The 24,000-nt window shown below is 44.2% G+C and overlaps 1 protein-coding gene across 1 annotated transcript in view; it reads right to left on the reverse strand.

The window, feature by feature from the left end:
- The window catches only part of LOC133473143 (deoxyribonuclease gamma-like), a gene marked incomplete at its 3' end in the record, with an annotated part of 42,983 nt that overhangs the window by 1,951 nt on the left and 17,032 nt on the right, over window positions 1-24,000 (reverse strand). The window contains exons 5-6 of the mRNA XM_061764747.1: window positions 16,853-16,950; window positions 16,670-16,782 (exon numbers count right to left, since the gene is read on the reverse strand). Coding sequence (XP_061620731.1) covers window positions 16,670-16,782; window positions 16,853-16,950 — 211 coding nt within the window. The remainder of the gene's footprint in view (window positions 1-16,669; window positions 16,783-16,852; window positions 16,951-24,000) is intronic.

Consider the following 24,000-nt stretch of genomic DNA (forward strand, 5'->3'; position numbering starts at 1 on the left):
GTACAAAGTTGAGATTACAATTAAATTTGCCACATTTCTTTGCTTTTTTTGTTCTGGCCTCCAACTTCAGCCAGGCCCATCTCCACCTGTACCTTATGCCTGGTTCAAGCTGTGCCACATGAATAGCATCCTCCTCTTTAATCACTCTTAATCTGGAAAAGAATTGACTAAAATAATTGTCTGTTTCACTTAATTTTTAACTATTACCAACTTCCAAGGTTAATCACAAATGCATCCTCCAGGAAAATATTAAGTACAATATTTTTCCGTTTTCATTGTCCATTTCTGAACTTGAAGTCAATTGACAGAATACCTTTGTGACAAAGACATAAAAACACTATTCATGCAATAATCTGGGACAATGTCAATTGTGCAAATGCTGCAGATACCTCTCAAGCACATGAGTGGCCAATATTGGTCAAACACAGATATGCAAGTAGTGCAGAGTGGCGAGACTGCTACAGTGAGTGCACGAATAATGTACATTATAATTGGCCCGACAGAGATGTGACAACAATCTCAAGAAAAAATTGGCAGTATGTTACAATAGAATTGTAAGTTAACTGTTTAAGAAGTTAATCGTAAGAGGGATGAAGCTGTTGGAATGTCTGCTTGTTTTAGTTTGTATTGATCGATAGCGCCTACCTGAGGGAAGGAGCTGGAAGCTGGATGTGGATGGTCCAAGAGGATTTTCCATGCTCATCTTACTTCTGGCAGTGTGTAAGACCTCAAGGGTGGGGAGCCACAATCTTTTCAGCAGTTTTGATTGTCCATTGCAGTCGGAGTTTGTCCTTTTTTGTAGCAGCACCAAACCAGACTGTAATGGATAAACACAGGACTGATTCGATGAGTGTGTGCAGAACAGCCTCAACAGCTCTTGTGCCAGGCCGTACTTCCTCAGAAGCCGTGGGAAGTACATCCTGTGCTGGGCCTTTTTGAGAATGGAGTTGATGTTGATCTCCCACTCCAGGTCCCGAGAGACTGTAATTCCCAGTAAATTGAAGGTCTTAACGGTTGACACAGGGCAGTTGGACAGCGTGAGGGTCAGCTATGGCCTCCTGAAGTCCACGATTACCTCTACAGTCTTAAGCGTGTTCAGTTCCAGGTTGTGTCGGCCGCACAACAGCTCCAGCCGCTCCACTTCCTGTCAATACGCAGACTTGTCACCGTCTTTGATGAGGCCGATGACTGTGGTGTCGTCTGCAAACTTCAGGAGTTTGACAGTCTGGTGCGTTGAGGTGCAGTCCGTATAGAGAGAGAAGAGCCGCGGAGAGAAGACAACCTTGGGGCGCCCCAGTGCTGATGGTGCGTGTAGATGAGGTGGTGTCCCCCAGCCTCACATGCTATGTCCTGCCCGTCAGGAAGCTTTAGATCCACTGGCAGATGGCAGGCAAGACACTGAGCTGGAGAAGCTTGGAGGAGAGGAGTATGAAGTGCAGTCACTAGGTCACTGCAAAACCTTCATTTTGTTTTTTAAGCCATTCAGAAGTTGAGTTGCTGCTGTGTTTTGGATCATTATCCTGCTGCAGAACCCGTGCGCTTCAGCTTGAAGTCACAAACTAATGGCTAAACATTCTCCTTCAGGATTTTCTGTTAAAGAGCAAAATTGATGGTTGCATCAATCTCAGAAAGTTGTCCAGTTCCTGAAGGAGCAAAGCAGCCCGACTATCAACCACGGTGAGAGGCCACAATATTTCACTGTTGGTATGAGGTTCTTTTTCAGATATGCTGTGCTACATTATCGCCAGATGTAACGAGACGCACACCTTCCATGAAGCTCAACTTTCATCTCGTCAGTCAGCATAATATTTCCCGAAAGTCTTGGGAATCTTTTAGATGTTTTTTTTTTTTTTTTTTTTTTCCCCAAAAGTAAGACGAGCCTTTATGTTCTTGTTGCTCAGCAGTAGTTTTAACCTTGGAACTCTGCCATGGATGACATTTTTGCTCAGTCTCTTCCTTATTGTTATGTCGTGAACACTGACCTTAACTGAGGCAAGGGAGGCCTGCAGTTCTTTAGAAGTTGTCCTGAGTTCCTTTGTGGCCTCCTGGATAGTCATTGCTGTTCTTTGGGGTAATCTTCGTGGGCCGGCCACTCCTGGGAAGGTTCACCACTGTTCTATCGTTTCTCCATGTGAGGATAATGGCTCTCCCTATGGTTTGCTGGAATCCCAAAGCTTTAGAAACAGCTTTTGTAACCCTTTCCAGACTGACACGTCAATTACATTATTTCTCGACTGTTCTGGGATTTCTTTTGATCGTGTCATTTTGTTGCAGCTTTTTTAGATCTGTTGTCTGACGTGCCCGGAACACCTCTCAGGTGTTACGGGCACATCCCTCCGGGAGGAGACCCCGGGGACGACCCAGGACACGCTGGAGAGACTACCTCTATCGGCTGGCCTGGTAACGGTTCGGGATCCCCCCGGAAGAGCTGGATGAAGTGGCTGGGGAGAGGGAAGTCTGGGCATCTCTGCTCAAGCTACTGCCCCCGCGACCCAACCTCAGATAAGCGGAAGAAGATGGATGGATGGATTTTAGCAAATGGCTGCAATATAACAAAGAGTGAAACATTTAAGGGGGTCTGAATATTTTCCATACCCACTGTACATTTTTAAATGTTCTTTCAAATTTGCCTGTCCATTCATTACTGACTGTGTTCATTTACAGACCATATATTCTTGAATTTCTTAAAGCACTGTTTTTGGCAGTACAATGTCATAGCGATTGATGTAAGAAGTGATTTTGGTTGTCGAGAAACAAATGTAAAATGGCTGGATATTAGCTCTAAAATTAATGTGAGCTATTTTTGTTGGCATCATTATATTGGTCCTAACAACAAACGTACCTTTTAGTTGTGCCAGGTATTTATAATAGATAAGGTGAGCTATTTTTTTCGATGACTGTATAATACTAAGAAATGATTTAGAGGTTGTAGGGAATGTAAATAAAGTAACAACAATTTAGGATTATGTAACATTAGTCGAATGTTAATGCGAAAGTTAGGGGAACCAAAACACAATCACAGAAAGGGTTAGGGGAATGGAAGTTATGTGAAACTTAGAGGAACATTATATGTAACCCACACATAGCATTCTCGTAACATTCTAAAATCATGATATGGGAACAAGAAGGTAACCAAAAGCGAACCCTAAAGTAACCTAAACGCAACCCTAATGGAACTTTACTGCTAACCTAGATAACCTTGCCATAACGTTCTGGTAACCAAGAATTGTGAGTAGGGATGAGTATTTGAGACTTTTTCGTGCATCATGTTATGATAAACATGTCCATCTAATTTGGTGTTTATCAGGGAAACTAGTATCTGGAGGGAGCTCCCAGGTGTTTATCAGGGAAACTAGTATCTGGAGGGAGCTCCCAGGGGGAGCTACTGAGTGAGTTTCAGGATTCAGCTTCACCAGGATACACGTCCTTGCAAAAATTCTTTTTTTTTTTTCCCCAAAGTCATTTTTCACCCTTGTTGAAGCCCACCAAAATGCATTTGAATGGGGTATCTAACTGTTGCAAGTCTGAAACAGGCATTTGTAAATGATATCTATTGCGAGTTGGGTTTGCCTATTAAAAATGTTGGCCTCAACAAAATGGAAAGTCTTACAGTGGTCCAGTTTTGTACTCGTGTTGCTAAAATATCGCAAGATGACTTTCTGAAAACAGAAAACACAACGGGAGATCAATGATGATTTCACTTCATGCCCTGTGGTCATGTAAACAAGCTATAAATGCTAACATTTAGGAAGATGGCAACCTAAGTGGCGAAAGCACAAATGCACATAGATCAGGATTTTACATTTTTTTCCCCTGTGTGTGCATTCTTTTTACAGTGAGAATTGATACAAAGAATTGACTAAAATCTGGAAAAAGTTTGTTTCACTTCATTTTTCACTATTACCAACTTCAAAGGCTATTCCCAAATGCATCCTCCAGGAAAATATTAAATACAATATGTTTCTGTTTCTATTGGCCATTTCTAAATTTGAAAATAGTTCATTTTGTGTTGTGACATAATCCGAACATCGCTCAGTCGTTTAATAAATTTAACATTAACATCCGTAAACTAATTAGATAATTGTAGGCGCGTTTCCTAATTAATACAAGATGTACTAGTGGATCAGCTCGTCGGCAATTTTACGTGTGCTTGGCTGTTCCACTGGGACCACAACCAGGGCCACGACCTGCAGCACCTCAATGCGAAAATACAAAAGACCATCCATCCATCCATTTTCTACCGCTTACCCGAGGTCGGGTTGCGGGGGCAGTAGCTTTAGCAGGGACGCCCAGACTTCCCTCTCCCCAGCCACTTCATCTCTTCCGGGGGGATCCCGAGGCGTTCCTAGGCCAGCCGAAGTATGCAGTCTCTCCGGCATGTCCTGGGTCGTCCCCGGGGTCTCCTCCCAGTGGGACGTGCCCGGAACACCTCACCAGGGAGGCGTCCAGGAGGCATCCTAATCAGATGCCCCAGCCACCTCATCTGGCTCCTCTCAATGTGGAGGAGCAGTGGCTCTACTCTGATCTCTTCCCGGATGACCAAGCTTCTCACCCTATCGCTAAGGGAGACACCCCGCGGAGGAATGCACCCTCGAGGACCCTGCCAATGGTGTAGAGCTGGTCTACTGTTCCACGGCCAGGACGACAACCACACTACTCCTCCTGAATCTGAGATTCAACTTCCCGACGGACCCTCTTCTCCAGCACCGCTGAATAGACCTTACCAGGGAGGCTGAGGAGTGTGATCCCCCTGTAGTTGGAACACACCCTCCGGTCCCCCTTCTTAAAAAGGGGGACCACCACCCCAGTCTGCCAATCCAGAGGCACTGTCCCCGATGTCCACGCGATGTTGCAGAGGTGTGTCAACCAGGACAGCCCTACAACATCCAGAGCCTTGAGGAACTCCGGGCGAATCTCATCCACCCCTTGCCACCGAGGAGGTTCGTGGAGTGGGGGGTGCTTCGGGAGTGACCTCAACCCCAGAGATAGGAGAGCCCGCCTCAGAGAACCCAGACTCTGCTCCCTCATGGGAAGGCGTGTCGGTGGAAATGAGGAGGTCTTCGAAGTATTCGCCCCACCGGCTCACAACGTCCCGAGTCGAGGTCAGCAGCGCCCCATCCCCACTATACACAGTGGTGATGGTGCACTGCTTCCCCCTCCTGAGACGCCAGGTGGTGGACCAGAATTTCCTCGAAGCAGTCCGTCCCAGCGGGAGTGCTCTCCAGCACCCCCTCCAAGGACTCCAAAAAGGGTGGGTACTCTGAACTGCTGTTTGGTGCACAGGCACAAACAACAGTCAGGACCCGTCCCCCTACCCGAAGGCGGAGGGAGGCTACCCTCTCGTCCACCGGGGTGAACCCCAACGTACAGGCGTCGAGCAGGTGTGGGTATACTTATTGCTCCCCGGCCTCTCACCGTGGGCAACTCCAGAGTGGTAGAGAGTCCAACCCCTCTCGAGAGAACTGGTACCAGAGCCCAAGCTGTGCGTGGAGGCGAGTCCGACTATATCTAGTCGGAACTTCTCAACCTCACACACCAGCTCGGACTCCTTCCCTGCCAGAGAGGTGACATTCCACGTCCCTAGAGCAAGCTTCTGTAGCCGGGGATCGGATTGCCAAGGCCCCCGCCTTCGGCCACCGCCCAGCTCGCATTGCACCCCACCCCTGTGGCCCCTTCCACAGGTGGTGAGCCCATGGGAAGGGGGACCCACATTACCCTTTCGGGCTGTGCCCGGCCAGGCCCCATGGGTGCAGGCCCGGCCACCAGGTGCTCGCCTTCGAGCCTCACCTCCAGGCCTGGCTCCAGAGAGGGGCCCCGGTGACCCGCGTCCGGGCAAGGGAAACCTGAATCCATTAATTGTATACGTCTACAAAAGACCAGTGCAATAAATACGACACCGGCTGATCTGATGAGCAAAAATGTTAAACGTAAGAGTAGCAAGAGAGGATGCCCACTCCAGAGGTGGGTAGAGTAGCCAAATATTGTACTCAAGTAAGAGTACTGTTACTTGACAATAATGTGACAAAAAGTTAGTCCACCCCAAAAAATACTTGAGTAAGAGTAAAAAGTACACAGTGAAATAATTATTCAAGTACTGAGTAAATAGCACAAAAAATTAACATTTGCAATTTACTGCATAGTGTTTTCTCAAGTTATAAGTGAGCTGAAATACCCCACATTTGGGCAGACAGTGCCAGACAAATACTACAATACATGAAAGCTGTTGTTTTTGTTCGTCTAATTGTAAACAAGAGTAGCGCGCTGTTGCCTTCATGGCAACGACGACCTTCCCAAAATCGTGCCCATTTAGGCACGACGATCAGCCGGGCTGGTGTATCTAGTGTTAATACCTATGCCCGGGAAGCCCAATAGAAGACGTTATGCGAGGTCATGTTACTTTATTTTGTTGTTTGATTTGTGAACTAGACTTAAACATCACTAGTGCTTAAATTAGATTGCCGTAAACAGCGCCCAATGCGGAAGTCGAAGTCGTAGTCTCGCGCACGAAATAGTTAATAGGCAACAATTGATAAATAAAAGTAGCGAGCGACAGTACGATCATTGTAACGAAGTAAACGTACCGCAACAGTTTTCAAGGAATGTACACTGTTGTGTACAATGTTGTTTACATCCATGCTCCTCTAGCAGTGCTGTAAACGAGTATTTGGGGGTGATGTAAACATCCTACTGAAAAGTAGTAGCGTTGCTGCAGTTACATTTAGCTTCATTCATTGTTCATACAATGTTAGTGTTGTGTCCGAGGAGTAGGGGCACCTAACGTCACTCTTGTCACACAAAAACACACAAACTCAAACTCTCTGAGCGCTACGTACTGCATGGACTCCATTTATTGGGCTCAACAGTCTCCTCGTTCGCACGTCATCCCTGTCCCCCACTGCCCAGGCATGACCAATCAACCCTCGCTTAATCCAACTGGTACATTCGTGTAACAACTGAATTGAGCGTAAATCGATTTGTCATGCCTGGAGAGTAAGGCAGAAGGCTGACAAAAGAAAGGCGATCATTTTTGTGCGACTGTTTCAGACGCTACATTTGTGTAGCAAGAGAGCTAACCCACTTAATTTCAGTCTTTTGGAATTGGCTGCATTCCACCATAGTATCAGTAAGCAACAGCGGCCAATTCTGGAACTCACACACTGTCAACGGCAGTTTAAGTGACAAATGGAAACTATTTTTGGACACATTGTTCAGTCCCGACGGTCTGTTTTATCCGATATCCGTTATATCGGGGTCTGTTTTATCGAGGTTGCACTGTATAGAAAAGAGGGTTATATCATATGGTAGACATTTTTATATCACATGACGATATACAATATGACTATCATAGCTATGCAGATGACATACAGTTACAGTGCTGTGAAAAAGAATTGGCCCCCTTCTCAAATTCTTATATTTTTGCAGTCTTGCACAGCGGGGCAGCTTGGAAGAATGCAGTTTTTTGTTGGTGGGGGGGGGTTGCTCTGACAACCGGGCCATAGTCACTACAACTAGATGAGCCAAATCGTTCTTCAATTAAACCACAACAAAACCAAGATAATTGTTTTTGGTAGTAAAGAGGATTGTTGTTAGTAAATACCTGGAGTCAGTCTCTGTGAAGACCACAGACCAAGTCCGCAAACTTGGTGTGTTGATAGACTCCGACCTGACTTCAACAGTCATAAATCAATCACTAAAAGAGCCTTTGACCAGCTGAAGAACACATATCCAGAGTGAAGGCTTGCATGTGCCAAGCAGACCAAGAGAAGCTCATTCATGCTCTTATCTCAAGTTGTCTTGACTATTGTAATGGTCTTCTGATTGGACTCCCCCAAAAGAACATTAAACAGCTGCAGCTCATTTAGAATGCTGCAACTCTGCAATTCTGACCAGAATAAAAAGATCAGAACATATTACTCCAATTCTAAAGCCTCTACAAAGGCTCCCAGTCAGCTTTAGAATACACTATAAAGTTCTGCAACTGGTCTATAAATAAAAAAAATGATTTAGGTCCTGAGTACATTAATGGAACTAAAACTAAACTAAAAACTAATTGAATATAATCCCAGTTGGATTCTGAGAACTGCAGACTCAGATCAGATAATGAAGCACAGAGTCCAAAGCAAATATGGTGAAGCAGCTTTTAGCTGCTGTGCTGCAGGCAAATGAAATAAGTTGCCAATAGAATTAAAGTCAGCCCACAGTGTCAATGTCTTTAAGTCCAGGTTAAAAACTTCTTTTTCTCATGCTTTTTAGAACATTTCCACTTTAAAATGATCTTTCCTGCACTGTATGTTGTTTTTAATTGTATTTTTTCTTTATTCAAGTTTTAAAGCTATTTTATATTTTTTCTATTTTTAAAATGCTTTGTATCATGTAATGCATACAGAGTTGTGTATGAAATCCGCTGTATAAATAAATTTGCCTTCTAAAAAAATGCTTAGTTTTCACTGAACCCATAGTAATATCATTGTCGTATTATCAGAGACATCTGGCATGAATATCGAGATACAAAATTTTGTCCATATCGACCAGCCCTACCAGACATTCCAGGAATTTTGCTGAACTGCAACAGTTTTGTAAAGCGGAATGGTCCAAAATGAATTCTGATCGTTGTGCACGTCTGATCTGCAACTACAGGAAACATTTGGTTGAGGTTATTGGTGGCAAAGAAGGGTAGAGCAGTTAAATCGAAGGGTTCACTTACTTGAATGTTTGCGTTTTCAATACAAATATGAAAACAATAATTTTAATCGGTATTAGTTTTAACACCCCTCCTTGAGCCGTCACCTCATCGTGGTGGACGGGGTTTGTGTGTCCCAATGATCCGAGGAGCTAAGTTGTCTGGGGCTTTATGCCCCTGGCAGGGTCACCCATGGCAAACAGGTCCTAGGTGAGGGACCAGACAAAGCACGGCTCAAAGACCCCGTATGAAGAAAACAAATTATGGACTCAGGTTTCCCTTGCCCGGACGCGGGTCACCGGGGCCCCCCTCTGGAGCCAGGCCTGGAGTTGGGGCTCGAAGGAGAGCGCTTGGTGGCACAGCCCGAAAGGGTAACGTGGGTCCCCCTTCCCATGGGCTCACCACCTGTGGGAGGGGCCATAGGGGTCGGGTGCAATGCGAGCTGGGCGGTGGCCGAAGGTGGGGACCTTGGCGATCGGATCCCCGGCTACAGAAGCTGACTCTAGGGATGTGGAATGTCACCTCTCTGGCAGGGAAGGAGCCCGAACTGGTCTGTGAGGTCGAGAAGTTCCGACTAGATATAGTCTGACTCACCACAGCTTGGGCTCTGGTACCAGTCCTCTCGAGAGGGGTTGGACTCTCTTCCACTCTGGAGTTGCCCACGGTGAGAGGCGCCGAGCAGGTGTGGGTATACTTATTGCTCCCCGGCTCGGCGCCTGTACGTTGGGGTTCACCCCGGTGGACGAGAGGGTAGGCTCCCTCCGCCTTCGGGTGGGGGGACGGGTCCTGACTGTTATTTGTGCCTATGCACCAAACACCAGTTCAGAGTACCCACCCTTTTTGGAGTCCTTGGAGGGGGTGCTGGAGAGCGCTCCCGCTGGGGACTCCATCCTTCTGCTGGGGGACTTCAATGCTCACGTGGGCAATGACAGTGAGACCTGGAAGGGCGTGATTGGGAGGAATGGCCCACCCGATCAGAACCCGAGCGGTGTTCTGTTATTGGACTTCTGTGCTCGTCACGGATTGTCCATAACGAACACCAAGTTCAAGCATAAGGGTGTCCACACGTGCACTTGGCACCAGGACACCCTAGGTCGCAGTTCGATGATCGACTTTGTGGTCGTGTCATCGGACTTGCGGCCGCATGTCTTGGACACTCGGGTAAAGAGAGGGGCGGAGCTGTCAACTGATCACCACCTGGTGGTGAGTTGGCTCCGATGGTGGGGGAAGATGCCGGTCCGACGTGGCAGGCTCAAACGTATTGTGAGGGTCTGCTGGGAACGTCTGGCGGAATCCCCTGTCAGAAGGAGTTTCAACACCCACCTCCGACAGAACTTTGCTCATGTTCCGGGGGAGGCGGGGGACATCGAGTCCGAGTGGACCATGTTCCGCGCCTCCATTGCTGAGGCGGCCGACCGGAGCTGTGGCCGTAAGGTGGTCGGTGCCTGTCGTGGCGGCAATCCCCGAACCCGTTGGTGGACACCAATGTTGAGGGATGCCGTCAAGCTGAAGGAGGAGTCCTATCGGGCCTTTTTGGCCTGTGGGACTCCAGAGGCAGCTGATGGGTACCGGCTGTCAACGTGGAATGCAGCTTTGGTGGTCACTGAAGCAAAAACTCGGGCATGGGAGGAGTTCGGTGAGGCCATGGAGAAAGACTTCCGGACGGCTTCGAGGAAATTCTGGTCCACCATCCGACGTCTCAGGAGGGGAAAGCAGTGCACCATCAACGCTGTGTATAGTGGGGATGGGGCGCTGCTGACTTCGACTCGGGACGTTGTGAGCCGGTGGGGAGAATACTTCGAAGACCTCCTCAATTCCACCGACACGCCTTCCCATGAGGGAGCAGAGTCTGGGTTCTCTGAGGTGGGTTCTCCTATCTCTGGGGTTGAGGTCGCCGAGGTGGTTAAAAAGCTCCTCGGTGGCAAGGCCCCAGGGGTGGATGAGATTCGCCCGGAGTTCCTCAAGGCTCTGGATGTTGTAGGGCTTTCCTGGTTGACACGCCTCTGCAACATCGCGTGGACAACGGGGACAGTGCCTCTGGATTGGCAGACTGGGGTGGTGGTCCCCCTTTTTAAGAAGGGGGACTGAAGGGTGTGTTCCAACTACAGGGGGATCACACTCCTCAGCCTCCCTGGTAAGGTCTATTCAGGGGTTCTGGAGAGGAGGGCCCGTCGGGAAGTCCAGATTGAGGAGGAGCAGTGTGGTTTTCGTCCTGGCCGTGGAACAGTGGACCAGCTCTACACCCTCGGGAGGGTCCTCGAGGGTGCTTGGGAGTTCGCCCAACCAGTCTATGTGTTTTGTGGACTTGGAGAAGGCCTTCGACCGTGTCCCTCGGGTGGTCCTGTGGGGGGTGCTTCGGGAGTATGGGGTACCGAACCCCCTGATACGGGCTGTCCGGTCCCTGTACGACCGGAGTCAGAGTTTGGTCCGCATATCCGGCAGTAAGTCGGACTCGTTTCCGGTGAGGGTTGGACTCCGCCAAGGCTGCCCTTTGTCACCGATTCTGTTCATAACTTTTATGGACAGAATTTCTAGGCGCAGCCGAGGCGTAGAGGGGGTCTGGTTTGGTGGCCTCAGTATTGCATCTCTGCTTTTTGCAGATGATGTGGTTCTGTTGGCTTCATCAAGCCGTGACCTCCAACTCTCATTGGAGCAGTTCGCAGCAGAGTTTGAAGCGGCTGGGATGAGAATCAGCACCTCCAAATCTGAGACCATGGTCCTCAGTCGGAAAAGGGTGGCGTGCCCTCTACAGGTCTGGGATGAGATCCTGCCCCAAGTGGAGGAGTTCAAGTATCTTGGGGTCTTGTTCACGAGTGAGGGAAGAATGGAACGGGAGATCGACAGGCGGATCGGTGCAGCGTCTGCAGTGATGCGGACTTTGTATCGATCCGTTGTGGTAAAGAAGGAGCTAAGCCGAAAGGCGAAGCTCTCGATTTACCGGTCGATCTACGTTCCCACCCTCACCTATGGTCAGCTCCCTGGTGAGGTGTTCCGGGCACATCCCGCCAGGAGGAGACCCCGGGGACGACCCAGGACACGCTGGAGAGACTACATCCTTCGGCTGGCCTGGGAACTCCTCGGGATCCCCCCGGAAGAGATGGATGAAGTGGCTGGGGAAAGGGAAGTCTGGGCGTCCCTGCTGAAGCTACTGCCCCCGCGACCCGTCCTCAGATAAGCGGTAGAAGATGGATGGATGGATTAGTTTTAACAGACTGTTTATTCTCATGATTTAGATGAATATCAGACTACATTTGATGACCAATTTATACAGAAATGAAAGACATTCCAAAAGGTTCACATACTTTTTCCTGCAACTGAACAGAACATAACCATAACCTTTTTGATACCATTGTCATGTCAATCATATACAACATGATGACAAATGGTTAACTGACCAAAAGTCTTTCCTATGTCGTAAGTAGGTGTAAGTAGGTGTAAGCTAATTAAGCAGTAGTCAGGTGGTCAGCAAGTGAGTGAGTTGGAAAAGTTATGTTTAATATATATCAAATATTACTTCTATTAGTCTTATACAACCTTCACATGCTTTATTGTTACATTGTGACTACTTGCTGTTTTTCCGGCCATGCTGTGCGTACTAATTGTTCCGAGCTATGTTGTGACTACTAGCTGTGCAGCTGGACATAGACAATTGTTTGCTTTCCTTCTCTGTCTCTCTCACTTTGATATAACGAAGGGTTTTTTTTTTTTTTAGTCTGAGCTTCAGTAAGGGGTGAGAACTCGTAAGACCTTTTCTTCTCTTTGCAAAGACTTCTTTTTTCCCTGTAATATAAACCCACAAAGACAAGTTCAGATCTGCCTAAGTTCGAACCTAAGTCGTCCTATAGCCCTCTACAGCGTCAATATCCACTGCGCGCAGACGCTGTTGACGGTATTCGGCCTGTATTTGAGGCACTGCTCAAAGCTGGGCTTCAGTAAGGGGTGAGAACTCGTAAGACCTTTTCTTCTCTTTGCAAAGACTTCTTTTTTCCCTGTAATATAAACCCACAAAGACAAGTTCAGATCTGCCTAAGTTCGAACCTAAGTCGTCCTATAGCCCTCTACAGCGTCAATATCCACTGCGCGCAGACGCTGTTGACGGTATTCGGCCTGTATTTGAGGCACTGCTCAAAGCTGGAATAATTGTGCGATCTGACAATTCACCAGTTCAAACGGCAATATTTCCGGTGAAAAAAATTAGACCTCAGGGTCAGCCAACTGAGTGGCATTTTGTTCAAGATTTGCAAGCTGTTAATGCTGCGATAAACGTTCCAGCTCCTTGTGTGTCAAATCCGTACACCATTTTGGGCCAAATTCCACCTGACACAAAGTGGTTCTCGGTTGTTGACCTATCGAATAAGTTTTTTTCTGTACCGGTTCACAAAGATTCACAATTTTGGTTTGCTTTTACTTTTGACAGGATAAAGTACACATGGACACGCTTGTGGCAGGGGCTGATGTGCAGCCCCACCCTCTTTTGTGAGGCACTCGCCCGCAGTCTTGAACCTTTGACACTCACACGGAGCACAGCTTTATTACAGTATGTCGATGACTTGTTGATTGCCGCACCCAGGGAAGAACAAAGTGAGACTAATACGATCGCTTTATTAAAACGCCTTGCATCGGAAGGTCACAAGGCATCATTGTCAAAATTGCAGTTCGTGTCACAAAAGGTTAGGTTTCTAGGACACATTCTCACTCCTCAAGGGAAAATGCTTTCTCCAGCCCGAATGCAGGCTATTATTGACACACCCAAACCACTCACTAAGAAACAGGTATTGTCTTTGCACAATCAACATTGTCCCAGATTATCGCACTACTTGTCACTTAAAACTGCATACACTCCTTGAAGTCTCGGCGCCCTTTGCACAATGGTCATTGCACCGGACTATTGCAATATTAGTCTTTCGAACTGCTCGAATTGTCAAAAAAAAAAAAAAAACATGTACCGGCATTACCAGATAACTAGCAACCCTTTATTGCTCAGTGACTGTTTTTTTGTCAATGTCTTTATGTCTCCAAGTGTTCTCTGTCAATTGACTGTCTGTTGTCGTACTAAAGCGGCTCCAACTACCGGAGACAAATTCCTTGTGTGTTTTTTGAACATACTTGGCAAATAAACATGATTCTGATTCTGATGCCCCCAATATCAAACCGCTACTCACTTTCACGTTTACGTACACGCCCGCACAAACGCATGCGCACACACAGTTCTCTTCATGGACCACAATCGGCATCCATATATCTATCAGTCTTTAGTGTACTGAGAATAGTGTGCTTGTTTGTGTTTAGGTACTTACTGTACTGTGTTGTCATGTCAATTCTGCACTAAGTTGCTGATTTAACACTAATATTTAAGTTATTGGTTCATGTTGATGTAACTCTAACTTGTGTGGCGTACATTACCAAGTAATGGGTACAGAAAAGCTAATGCTTTTTTGTTTGTACTGTGGATAAGTGATATTCCTGCCACTTGGCAGCTGCTGAAAGTAACTAAAAAGTTACTTTTTCCCAACTTAGTTACAGTAAAGTAACTAAGTTACTTTTAAACTCAAGTAATCAGTAAAGTAACTAAGTTACCTTTTCAAGGTAACTGTGGCAACAGTGGTGCTGAGTGTTTAATATAGAATGGACTACTAAATACTTTTTCACTGAAGTCCGGTCAAAGGCTGTCTCTCTAATTTGTTAAGAAACCATTGCAGTTTTAGAGTAATATAACATCAGCCGTCACTTTTCTACCAAGCATGCGGATTATGCTGGCAGCCAATCAACGCAGGAACTGATGGCTACGGCTCAGCGGTTAAAAAGCAAGCTTGCAGGCTCAGCAAAACACCTTTATCTGACAAACTGGCATCCAAGATTCAGTCACACAAGACCCTGAAACAGCACCACGGGAGCTGCAGATGCAACTGATTGATCTCCAATGTGATACGCCTTAAAAGAGAAGTTCAACTCTCAAACTAGATGAGTTTTATTCTTCATGAAGCGCAGACTAATTTTCAAAAATCTGGAAGATGGCACAGAGGATGCTGGTGGTGTTTGGCTCTACACGTGTGTGAACAGACCTTTAGTGTGATGAACACCAACAAAACATCCTACAGATCCCAGCTGAGTGATGAACACCTCAGATGTGTTCTGAGAATTGCCACAACAAAACTAACACCAGAATTTGATGCACTGGCAAAAAAAGGTGATCAACAAAACAACACTGTTCCCATTAAAGGTAAATCTAAGTATTAACACTACCATGCCTTTTCTTTTGTTTATTTTTTATATGTAAGCATTTGGTTCTGGCTTGGCCCGCCTATCAAATTTTAAAAGTCAATGTGGCCCCTGAGCCAAAAAGTTTGCCCGCCACTGGGTTAGACCATGTTTAGAAAGGGGGGATGGTTTCTGCAGTGCAAAATCAATGGTTTATGAAAGGGTTTTCTGCTGTTGCAGACAATTTTTGGAAATCCTGCCTCACATGTGCTCGTTTCAATTCTGGTAGACCACGTCCACTCACACAACAGGCAGCGCACCCACCACCTACGTGACCATTCCAACATGTAATGATGGACTTCATAGAATTAACACCCTGTGAAGGCAACAAATACTGTCTAGTTAGACATTTTCAAAATTGATTGAAGTATTTCCAGCAAAGCATGCATCTGCATCTACAGTGGCAAAAGCATTATTGACTGAAATTATTCCCAGATGGGCAATTCCTTAAAAACCTTCTTCTGCCAACGGGACACACTTTGTAAACAAAGTGATGATTCAGCTTTCGGACAGACTACAATTTGACCTCAAAACACATTGGAGTTACCATCCACAGTCTGGCGGTACATTCCTGACAATGCTGGCGATACAGGCATCATCGCGAGTTGCATTAAAAATCTCACTACACTTCGCTATGTCATTGCCCGCGAGGAGTTGCTCGATTCGAATTGGTTCACTGGACTTGGATGGCAAATTTGGCTGTATCGCTTTGCACTTATGGTTTGTATCGCATTGCTTGTTCTCCTTTTTCATGTCCTGTTGTTTGGTCCCTTTGACACAGCATTTGTTCACAATGCATGATTCCACTATTTAGTCTCTGACGAACATTTTCCTGACCTCTTCCCTCAATCAGACTGCCAGGATGACATTGGCAACTCAAATGATGACCATTATTCATATTCCTCAGTCTAACTTTGTTACATTGTGACTGACCACCCGCTTATGAAGGATTTTCTTAAACCTGAGGTGTGAAATTCTGGATGACTGGAGGGTTGTTTTGTTAATGCATATTATACTGTTATATTATTAGTGTTTAGCCATATGTAGTAACTTTTAGTAGTTTGATAAACTTGTTTTTCATTACTTAGTGTTTAGTAGAATGTAGTCATTTTTAATGTTTTGATTAACTTTTATGTTTTTGATTACTTCGTGTTTAGCTATATGTAGTAATGTTTTATGTTTCGATGAAATTTTAATATTTTGATTATTTAGTATTAACCTTTAGCTACTTAGGATGTAATAGTGTTTAATGATTTTCCTTTTGTATGTGATCAATAATAGATTGTGTGATATAATCAAAAGGGGGGAAGCTGAGTTGGAAAATTTATGTTTAATATATATCAAATATTACTTCTGTATTATAAAACCTTCACATGCTTTACTGTTACATTGTGACTACTAGCTGTTTTTCTGGCCATGCTGTGCGTACCAATTGTTCCTTGCTATGTTGTGACTACTAGTTGTTTTTCGATAAAGATAAGTTGAGTGCAGCTGGACATAGATAATTATTTGCTTTCCTTCTCTATCTCTCTCACTTTGATATAACGAAGGTTTTTTTTTTTTTTTTAGTCTGGGCTTCAGTAAGGGGTGACAACTAGTAAGACTTGTACCTTTTCCTCTCTTTGCAAAGACTTCTCCATTTTCCTTGTAATAAAAACCCACACAGACAAGATTGCTTCCTTACTTATCCTGTCAGAAAAAGATTTTCCAAAACATAAGCATGGATGTCACCTTGTCGTTCCATTTGCTCAGCACTTGCTTGAAGACGTCGTACAGGTGGTCGATCTCCTGGACGGCGCTGCTTGGGTCCGCGTGCAGCCCGACCAGAATAAAATTCTTGACAGCTGACGGCAAAAGACATTGTTGTAAAACAACACAAACATAATGAAAATGGTACACGGGTTACTTCTTTACCAGTTGTGTTGCTGTGGAAGTAAACTGCAAACGGTGCTCGGACAAACTGATTGTGGTTCTGGTACTGATGTTGACCCATTACATGCACTGTCTCTGTCCTGACGACAAAATATCAGGAGCAACTGAAGAGTTCAAACTCAAAAGCAGACATCTCCAGTTTTGGTGAATTGCATAATTTTATTTACATATTTGGTTAAAGCTAATACATTTTATATTGGGTATTCTCATTTAATATAACGAAAGCAATTAAGAGGCTAATTTGGAAAACAATCTAACTTGTTCAAAGAGGTCTTTGTCAATTTATCGCTTAACCAGAAAATCACTTACAACCCCAATTCCAATGAAGTTGGGACGTTTTGTTAAACATAAAAACAGAATACAGTGATTTGCAAATCACGTTCAACCTATATTTAATTGAATACACTACAAAGACAAGATATTTAATGTTCAAACTGATACACTTTATTGTTTTTAGCAAATAATCATTAACTTAGAATTTTATGGCTGCAACACGTTTCAAAAAAGGTGGGACAGGTGACAAAAAAGACTGAGAAAGTTGAGGAATGCTCATCAAACATCTGTTTAGAACATCCCACAGGTGATCAGGCTAATTGGGAACAGGTGGGTGCCATGATTGGGTATAAATCAGAATCATCATTATTTGCCAAGTATGTCCAAAAAACACACAAGGAATTTGTCTCCGGTAGTTGGAGCCGATCTAGTACGAAAACAGACAGTCAATTGACAGAGAACACTTTTGGACTTAAAGACATTGACAAAAAACAGTCACTGAGCAATAAAGGGTTAATAGTTATCTGGTAATGCAAGTACATTTTTTTTTTTTTTGACAATTGTGCAAAAGATGCAGAGTCCTCTAGCACTTAGAGCAGTTCAAATGACTAATATCGCAATAGTCCGGTGCAATGACCATTGTGCAAAGGGCGCCGAGACTTCAAGGAGTGTATGCAGTTTAAAGTGACGAGTAGCGCGATAATCTGGGACAATGTTGGTTGTGCAAATGTTGCAGATACTCCTCAATCAGTGTGCAAATGGAGCAGATGCTACTCTGGCATGAGTGGCCAGTATCGGTCAACAACAGATATGCAAATAGTGCAGCGTGGCGAGACTAATACAGCAAGTGCACGAGTAATGTATAATTGGCCCCACAGAAATGTGACAACGAACTAAAGTCAAAAAATTGCCAGCATGTTGTAATGGAATTGTAGGTTAGGTGCTTAAGAAGTTGATCGCAAGAGGGAAGAAGCTGTTGGAATGCCTGCTAGTTCTAGTTTGCATTGATCGGTAGCGCATACCTGAGGGAAGGAGCTGGAAGAGCTGGTGACCGGGATGTGGAGGGTCCGAGAGGATTTTGCACGCTCTTGTCTTAGTTCTGGCAGCGTGCAAGTCCATAAGGGTGGGTAGGGTGGTACCGACAATCCTTTCAGCAGTTTTGATTGTCCGTTGCAGCAGCACCAAACCAGACTGTGATGGAAGAACACAGGACTGATTCGATGACCGCTGTGTAGAGCTGCCTCAGCAGCTCCCGTGGCAGGTCGTGCTTTCTCAGAAGCCACAGGAAGTACATCCTCCGCTGGGCCTTTTTGAGGACGGAGTTGATGTTGGTCGCCCACTTCAGGTCCTGGAGCTTACCTGAATTGCTCAGTCATTCACAAGCAAAGATGGGGCGAGGTTCACCTTTTTGTGAACAAGTGCGTGAGAAAATAGTCGAGCAGTTTAAGGACAATGTTCCTCAACGTACAATTGCAAGGAATTTAGGAATTTCATCATCTACGATTCATATATCATCAAAAGGTTCAGAGAAACTAGAGAAATCACTGCATGTAACCGGCAAGGCCGAAAACCAACATTGAATGCCCGTGACCTTCGATACGTCAGGCGGCACTGCATCAAAAACCGACATCAATGTGAAAAGGATATCAACACATGGGCTCAGGAACACTTCAGAAAACCAATGTCAGTAAACACAGTTCAGCGCTACATCCGTAAGTGCAACTTGAAACTCGACGATGCAAAGCAAAAGCCATTTATCAACAACACCCAGAAACGCCGCCGGCTTCTCTGGGCCCAAGCTCATCTAAGAAGGACTGATGCAAAGTGGAAAAGTGTTCTGTGGTGCGCCGAAGTCCACATTTCAAATTGTTTTTGGAAATTGTGGACGTCGTGTCCTCCGGGCCAAAAAGGAAAAGAACCATCCGGACTGTTATGGACGCAAAGTTCAAAAGCCAGCATCTGTGATGGTATGGGGCTGTATTAGTGCCAATGGCATGGGTAACTTACACATCTGTGAAGGCACCATTAATGCTGAAAGGTACATACAGGTTTTGGAGAAACATATGCTGCCACCCAAGCAACGTCTTTTTCATGGAAGCCCATGCTTATTTCAGCAAGACAATGCCAAACTACATTCTGCACATGTTACAACAGTGTGGCTTCATAGTAAAAGAGTGCGGGTACTAGACTGGCCTGCCTGCAGTCCAAACCTGTCTCCCATTGAAAATGTGTGGCGCATTATGAAGCGTAAAATACGACAATGGAGACACCGGACTGTTGAACAGCTGAAGCTGTACATCAAGCAAGAATGGGAAAGAATTCCACCTACAAAGCTTCAACAATTAGTGTCCTCAGTTCCCAAACGTTTATTGAATGTTGTTAAAAGAAAAGGCGATGTATCACAGTGGTAAACATGACCCTCCCCCAGCTTTTTTGGAACGTGTTGCAGCCATAAAATTCTAAGTTAATGATTATTTGCTAAAAACAATAAAGTTTATCAGTTTGAACATTAAATATCTTGTCTTTGTAGTGTATTCAATTAAATATAGGTTGAAAATGATTTGCCAATCATTGTATTCTGTTTTTATTAATGTTTAACACAACGCCCCAACTTCATTGGAATTGGGGTTGTATAATACACACCCACAAAGTTGACCTCAAAATTCTGGAAAACCCTTCTACCCATGTATAATGCATTTTTACAGTATTATACAATAACAAGTATCTGTATTTTGTTAGTTTTTTCAAATAATTGTTCTGAAGTTAAGCACTTCCTTTGAACATGTAATTATTTTTATTTACTTGCTCTTATTTTGAAATTCACACCTCTACTTTTATTTAGTAAATGAGAAAACACACAGTTGTGCTCATATGTCTGATTACCCGGGCAGAATTTGTAAGATGGGTACAATTCTTTAAAGAAAACATGAAGGGCCAGTCGAAACACATTTAGTTTTATTTGAATGGGTTCAAAGCCATGTCTCAGTGAAGCACAGGGTCGTGACTGGTCTTTGTGAGAAGCCATTTTGTTGGATAGGGAGCGTAGATTTGTGAGGTGAATCAATTGGAGGGGCATTCGGAATCCTCTCTTACGGAGCTTGACCAGCAACTCCGGCTCGGTTTCCTCTGTGGCGTCACCTACGCCCCCATGCGCCGTAAACCACGGCTGCCCTACTAGTGAGTAACTCGGAAAAACTTTGCGGATTTGTGAAAGTTGGTGAAAGAAAGTCCTGGAGGAGACTCCCTAACATTTAGCAAGTCTTCCCTTGTCTAAGTGAGTCGCGTAAAGACTACGTAAACGCGTAAACGAACGAAAAACACAAAAAAAGCATAGTACTAGAAAGCACGTAACCGAGGCAACCACACAGTTAGGCGCCATATTGAACAGTAGATGTACTGTAATGGAACAGTCATTGATGAAATTAATTGGGGGATTGTTGGTCGGTTGGGCTGAACAGTTCATTTGGAACAGACGTAGTTTTCATATATGCAGAAGATAGATCGGAATCTCCATCCATCCATTTTCTGTACCGTTTATCCTCACTAGGGTCGCGGGCGTGTTGGAGCCTGTCCCAGCTATCTTCGGGTGAGAGGCGTGGTACACCCTGAACCGATCGCCAGCCAATCGCAGGGCACTTATAAACAAACAACAATTTGCACTCACATACACACCTACGGACAATTTAGAGTCTTCAATCAACCTGTTTTTGGGATGTGGGAGGAAACCGGAGTACCCAGAGAAAACCCACACAGGCACAGGGAGAACATCACGGGGCCGGGATTTGAACCCCGGTCCTCAGAACTATGAGGCAAATGTGCTAACCAGTCGACCGCCGTTCCCCCAGATCGGAATCTCAATTTTTAAATTTGTCCAGATCAGAATTTTCTGATCTTTCATGATGTGATTCCCTTATTTATCCACCTTTTAAATCCTGTCATATTAGTTTGGTTTAATTCTGTCACATGCCACCTATTTTAATTGATTTATAGCTTCAATTTTGTATTTTTTAACAACTTTAAACCATAGCTCCAAAGTGAATGAGGTAATTGAGTCTAGTTTTTCCTGCGTTTTCTTGTTCATGTCTGTCTCCAATGAAACTCTGAAACAGATAACCATCAAACTCCCTTTCTGCGCCTTTCCACTTAGCTGAGTATTCTGGGTTACACCAGCATACTATACTGCGGCTGAAATAAGTATTTAACACGTCACCATTTTTCTCACTAAATATACTTCCAAAGGTGCTATTGACCTCAAAATCTCACCAAATGTTGGGGAAAACCCCAAGTAATCCATACATTCAAAGAAAGCAGAACAAAGAAGCTCAGGAATTAAGTTCTGCGTAAAAATGTGAAATGACGCAGTGAAAAAGTATTGAATACATGAAGGGAGGTGCAAAAAGACCGCCTAAAATCTATCAATAATCAAACAGCAATCCAGTCCCTTTTCAGTGCAAATTAATATCAGCTGTTTCAGTTCGAATTGATGGCCAACAAAAAGGTCTCATTGCCAAGTCAACACATCTCATGATGTAAGAGCAGAGAGCTGTCTCAAGACCATCGCAAAGTAATTGTTGCAAAACATAACAATGCCATTCGTTACAGGCGCATATTTAAGCTTCTGAATGTTCCAGTAAGTTTGGTTGGGGCCATAATACCATAAGTTGAAAGCCAATCATACCACAATAAATTTGCCTCGATCAGGTTCTCCTCAAAAGATTTCTGATAGAGGAGTGCAAAGAATAATCAGAAGAGTTGTCTCAGAGCCAAGGACCACCTGTGAAGAGCTTCAAAAAGACCTGGAATTAGCAGGCACTGTTGTCACAACTGTTTGGATACCATAATGCACAGCACGTTTGGAGGAGAAATGGCACTGCACAACACCCTAAAAACACTAAGAAAAAAAAAATAAAGCTGCTACAATGGCCCAGCCAATCACCTGACTTGAATCCCATCGAAAATCTATGGAAAGAACTGAAACTCAAGGTCCATAAAAGAAGCCCACTGAACTTTCAAGATTTGAAGACTGCTTGTGTGGCAGAATAGCCCCAAATCACACCAGACCAATACATGCGACTAGTTTATCCATACAGGAGGCATCTTGAAGTTGTCATTGCAAACAAAGGCTTTTGTACAAATTATTAAATAAATACCAGTTGGCGTGTTCAATACTTTTTCCCTGTGTCATTTCATATTACTACACACAACTTAATTTCTGAGTTTATTTGTTCTACTTTCTTTGTATATATGGATTATTTGGGTTTTTCCTACCATCTGGTTAAATTTTCATGTCAATAGCACCTTTGGAAATATGTTTGACAAAAATGGTGACATGTTAAATACTCATTTCAGCCGCTGTATATCTAAATTGGGCTACGGGTCAGAGTTTCATATTTTACTCTGGGCTGGTTCCCTCCCCAAATGAACCTTGATATTGTCTTATCCCAATTTATGAACTGTGTTTGTGGGACCTCTACAGGTAGGGATTGGAGCAAATATAAAAGCCTACGTAGAACACTCATTCTGACTGCCTCAATTCATGAACTGAAATCAAGTGGTAGAGTGGACCATCTTTCTATGTCCTTTTGAATTTCTCGTTTTATCATTACAATTCACCTTGTATAGTTAGATCTTTGGTGGTGTGGAGCGACAAAAATGTTTGTTTTTTTGACTCCAATTGAAATTAAATTATTCTTGTATCAGCCTTGATGGAGTGTAGTAAAATGTCAGTACCTGTGTTTTTGACATTTATCTTATATTCTGTGAGGTCGCCGTATGTTTTGAATAGTCTCAGAGGAGGTAGTGAATCCTCTGGTTGTCTGAGGTAGGCTATGACGTAATCTGCAAGGAGCCCCATCTTATTTTCTATGCCATTTATTGTTATACTGACAGTTTCCCCATTCTGCCTAACTGCTTGGGCTAGTGCTCAATTAAGAGAGTGAACAAAATGGGAGAGAAACAGCAACCCTGTCTAATTGAGCTTTGGAAGTTTATCTTGTCTGTGAGGCTTCCATTAATTTTAATTGCCATTAACTTCAATATAGTGTTTTTACACATTGCATTGATTTAGTGTTGAAACCCATTTTTTCCAGAACCTTTGATAGAACTTTCCAATTTACTGAGTCCAAAGGTTTCTCTGCATCCACACTTATTAACAGGGTAGCCAGTTTTTTTCTTTTGAGTTTGGTTTATTCATGCAGTCTTCTCCTGTTATCATCATGTGCTTGTCGGTTTTTCATAAATCCCATCTCGTCATCATCTATTAGGTATGTTACAAATGTGTTGATTCTATTTGAGATAACTGATGTAGAGTATATACTGTATTTTATAATCTAGATTTAATCATGAAATTGGTCTGTAATTTCCACAGTGTTCTTTATCCTTCCCCGGTTTTGGCAATGTAGAAATTATTGCTTCATCCTACGAGGGAGGTATTTTATTTTCCTTAAGTGTCCAATCGAATGGTGCCAAAAGTACAAGTGTCAGCTCTTGTCTGAATATCGTCTACTACTCTGCGCAGTATACATTACTGCCTGGACTCTTTTTGTTTTTCAATTGCTTAATTGCCTCGGTCACTTATTCCGTAGTAATTTCGGCTGTTCGTTTTTAATTTTGTGAAGAGCCAATCGAAGGTGGGTCCACTGAATAAAAAAAATCCTCATTCTCTCCTGCGGAGATAAATTGGGGATACACTTTAATATAGTGTTCCTGAAATAACTTATCTTTGTTCTCTGGTGAGCGTAACCGTTCTTGCGTATCTGGGTCTCTTACTTTATAGATGCTATTAATTGGTTGCTGTATTCTTATGTGCCTTGCCAGTAATCTAGTGGCCCTTCGGCCTATTTCATAATAATTCTGTT

Source organism: Phyllopteryx taeniolatus, unplaced genomic scaffold (assembly GCF_024500385.1).
Source record: "Phyllopteryx taeniolatus isolate TA_2022b unplaced genomic scaffold, UOR_Ptae_1.2 contig_139, whole genome shotgun sequence".
Classification (NCBI taxonomy): Eukaryota; Metazoa; Chordata; class Actinopteri; order Syngnathiformes; family Syngnathidae; genus Phyllopteryx; species Phyllopteryx taeniolatus.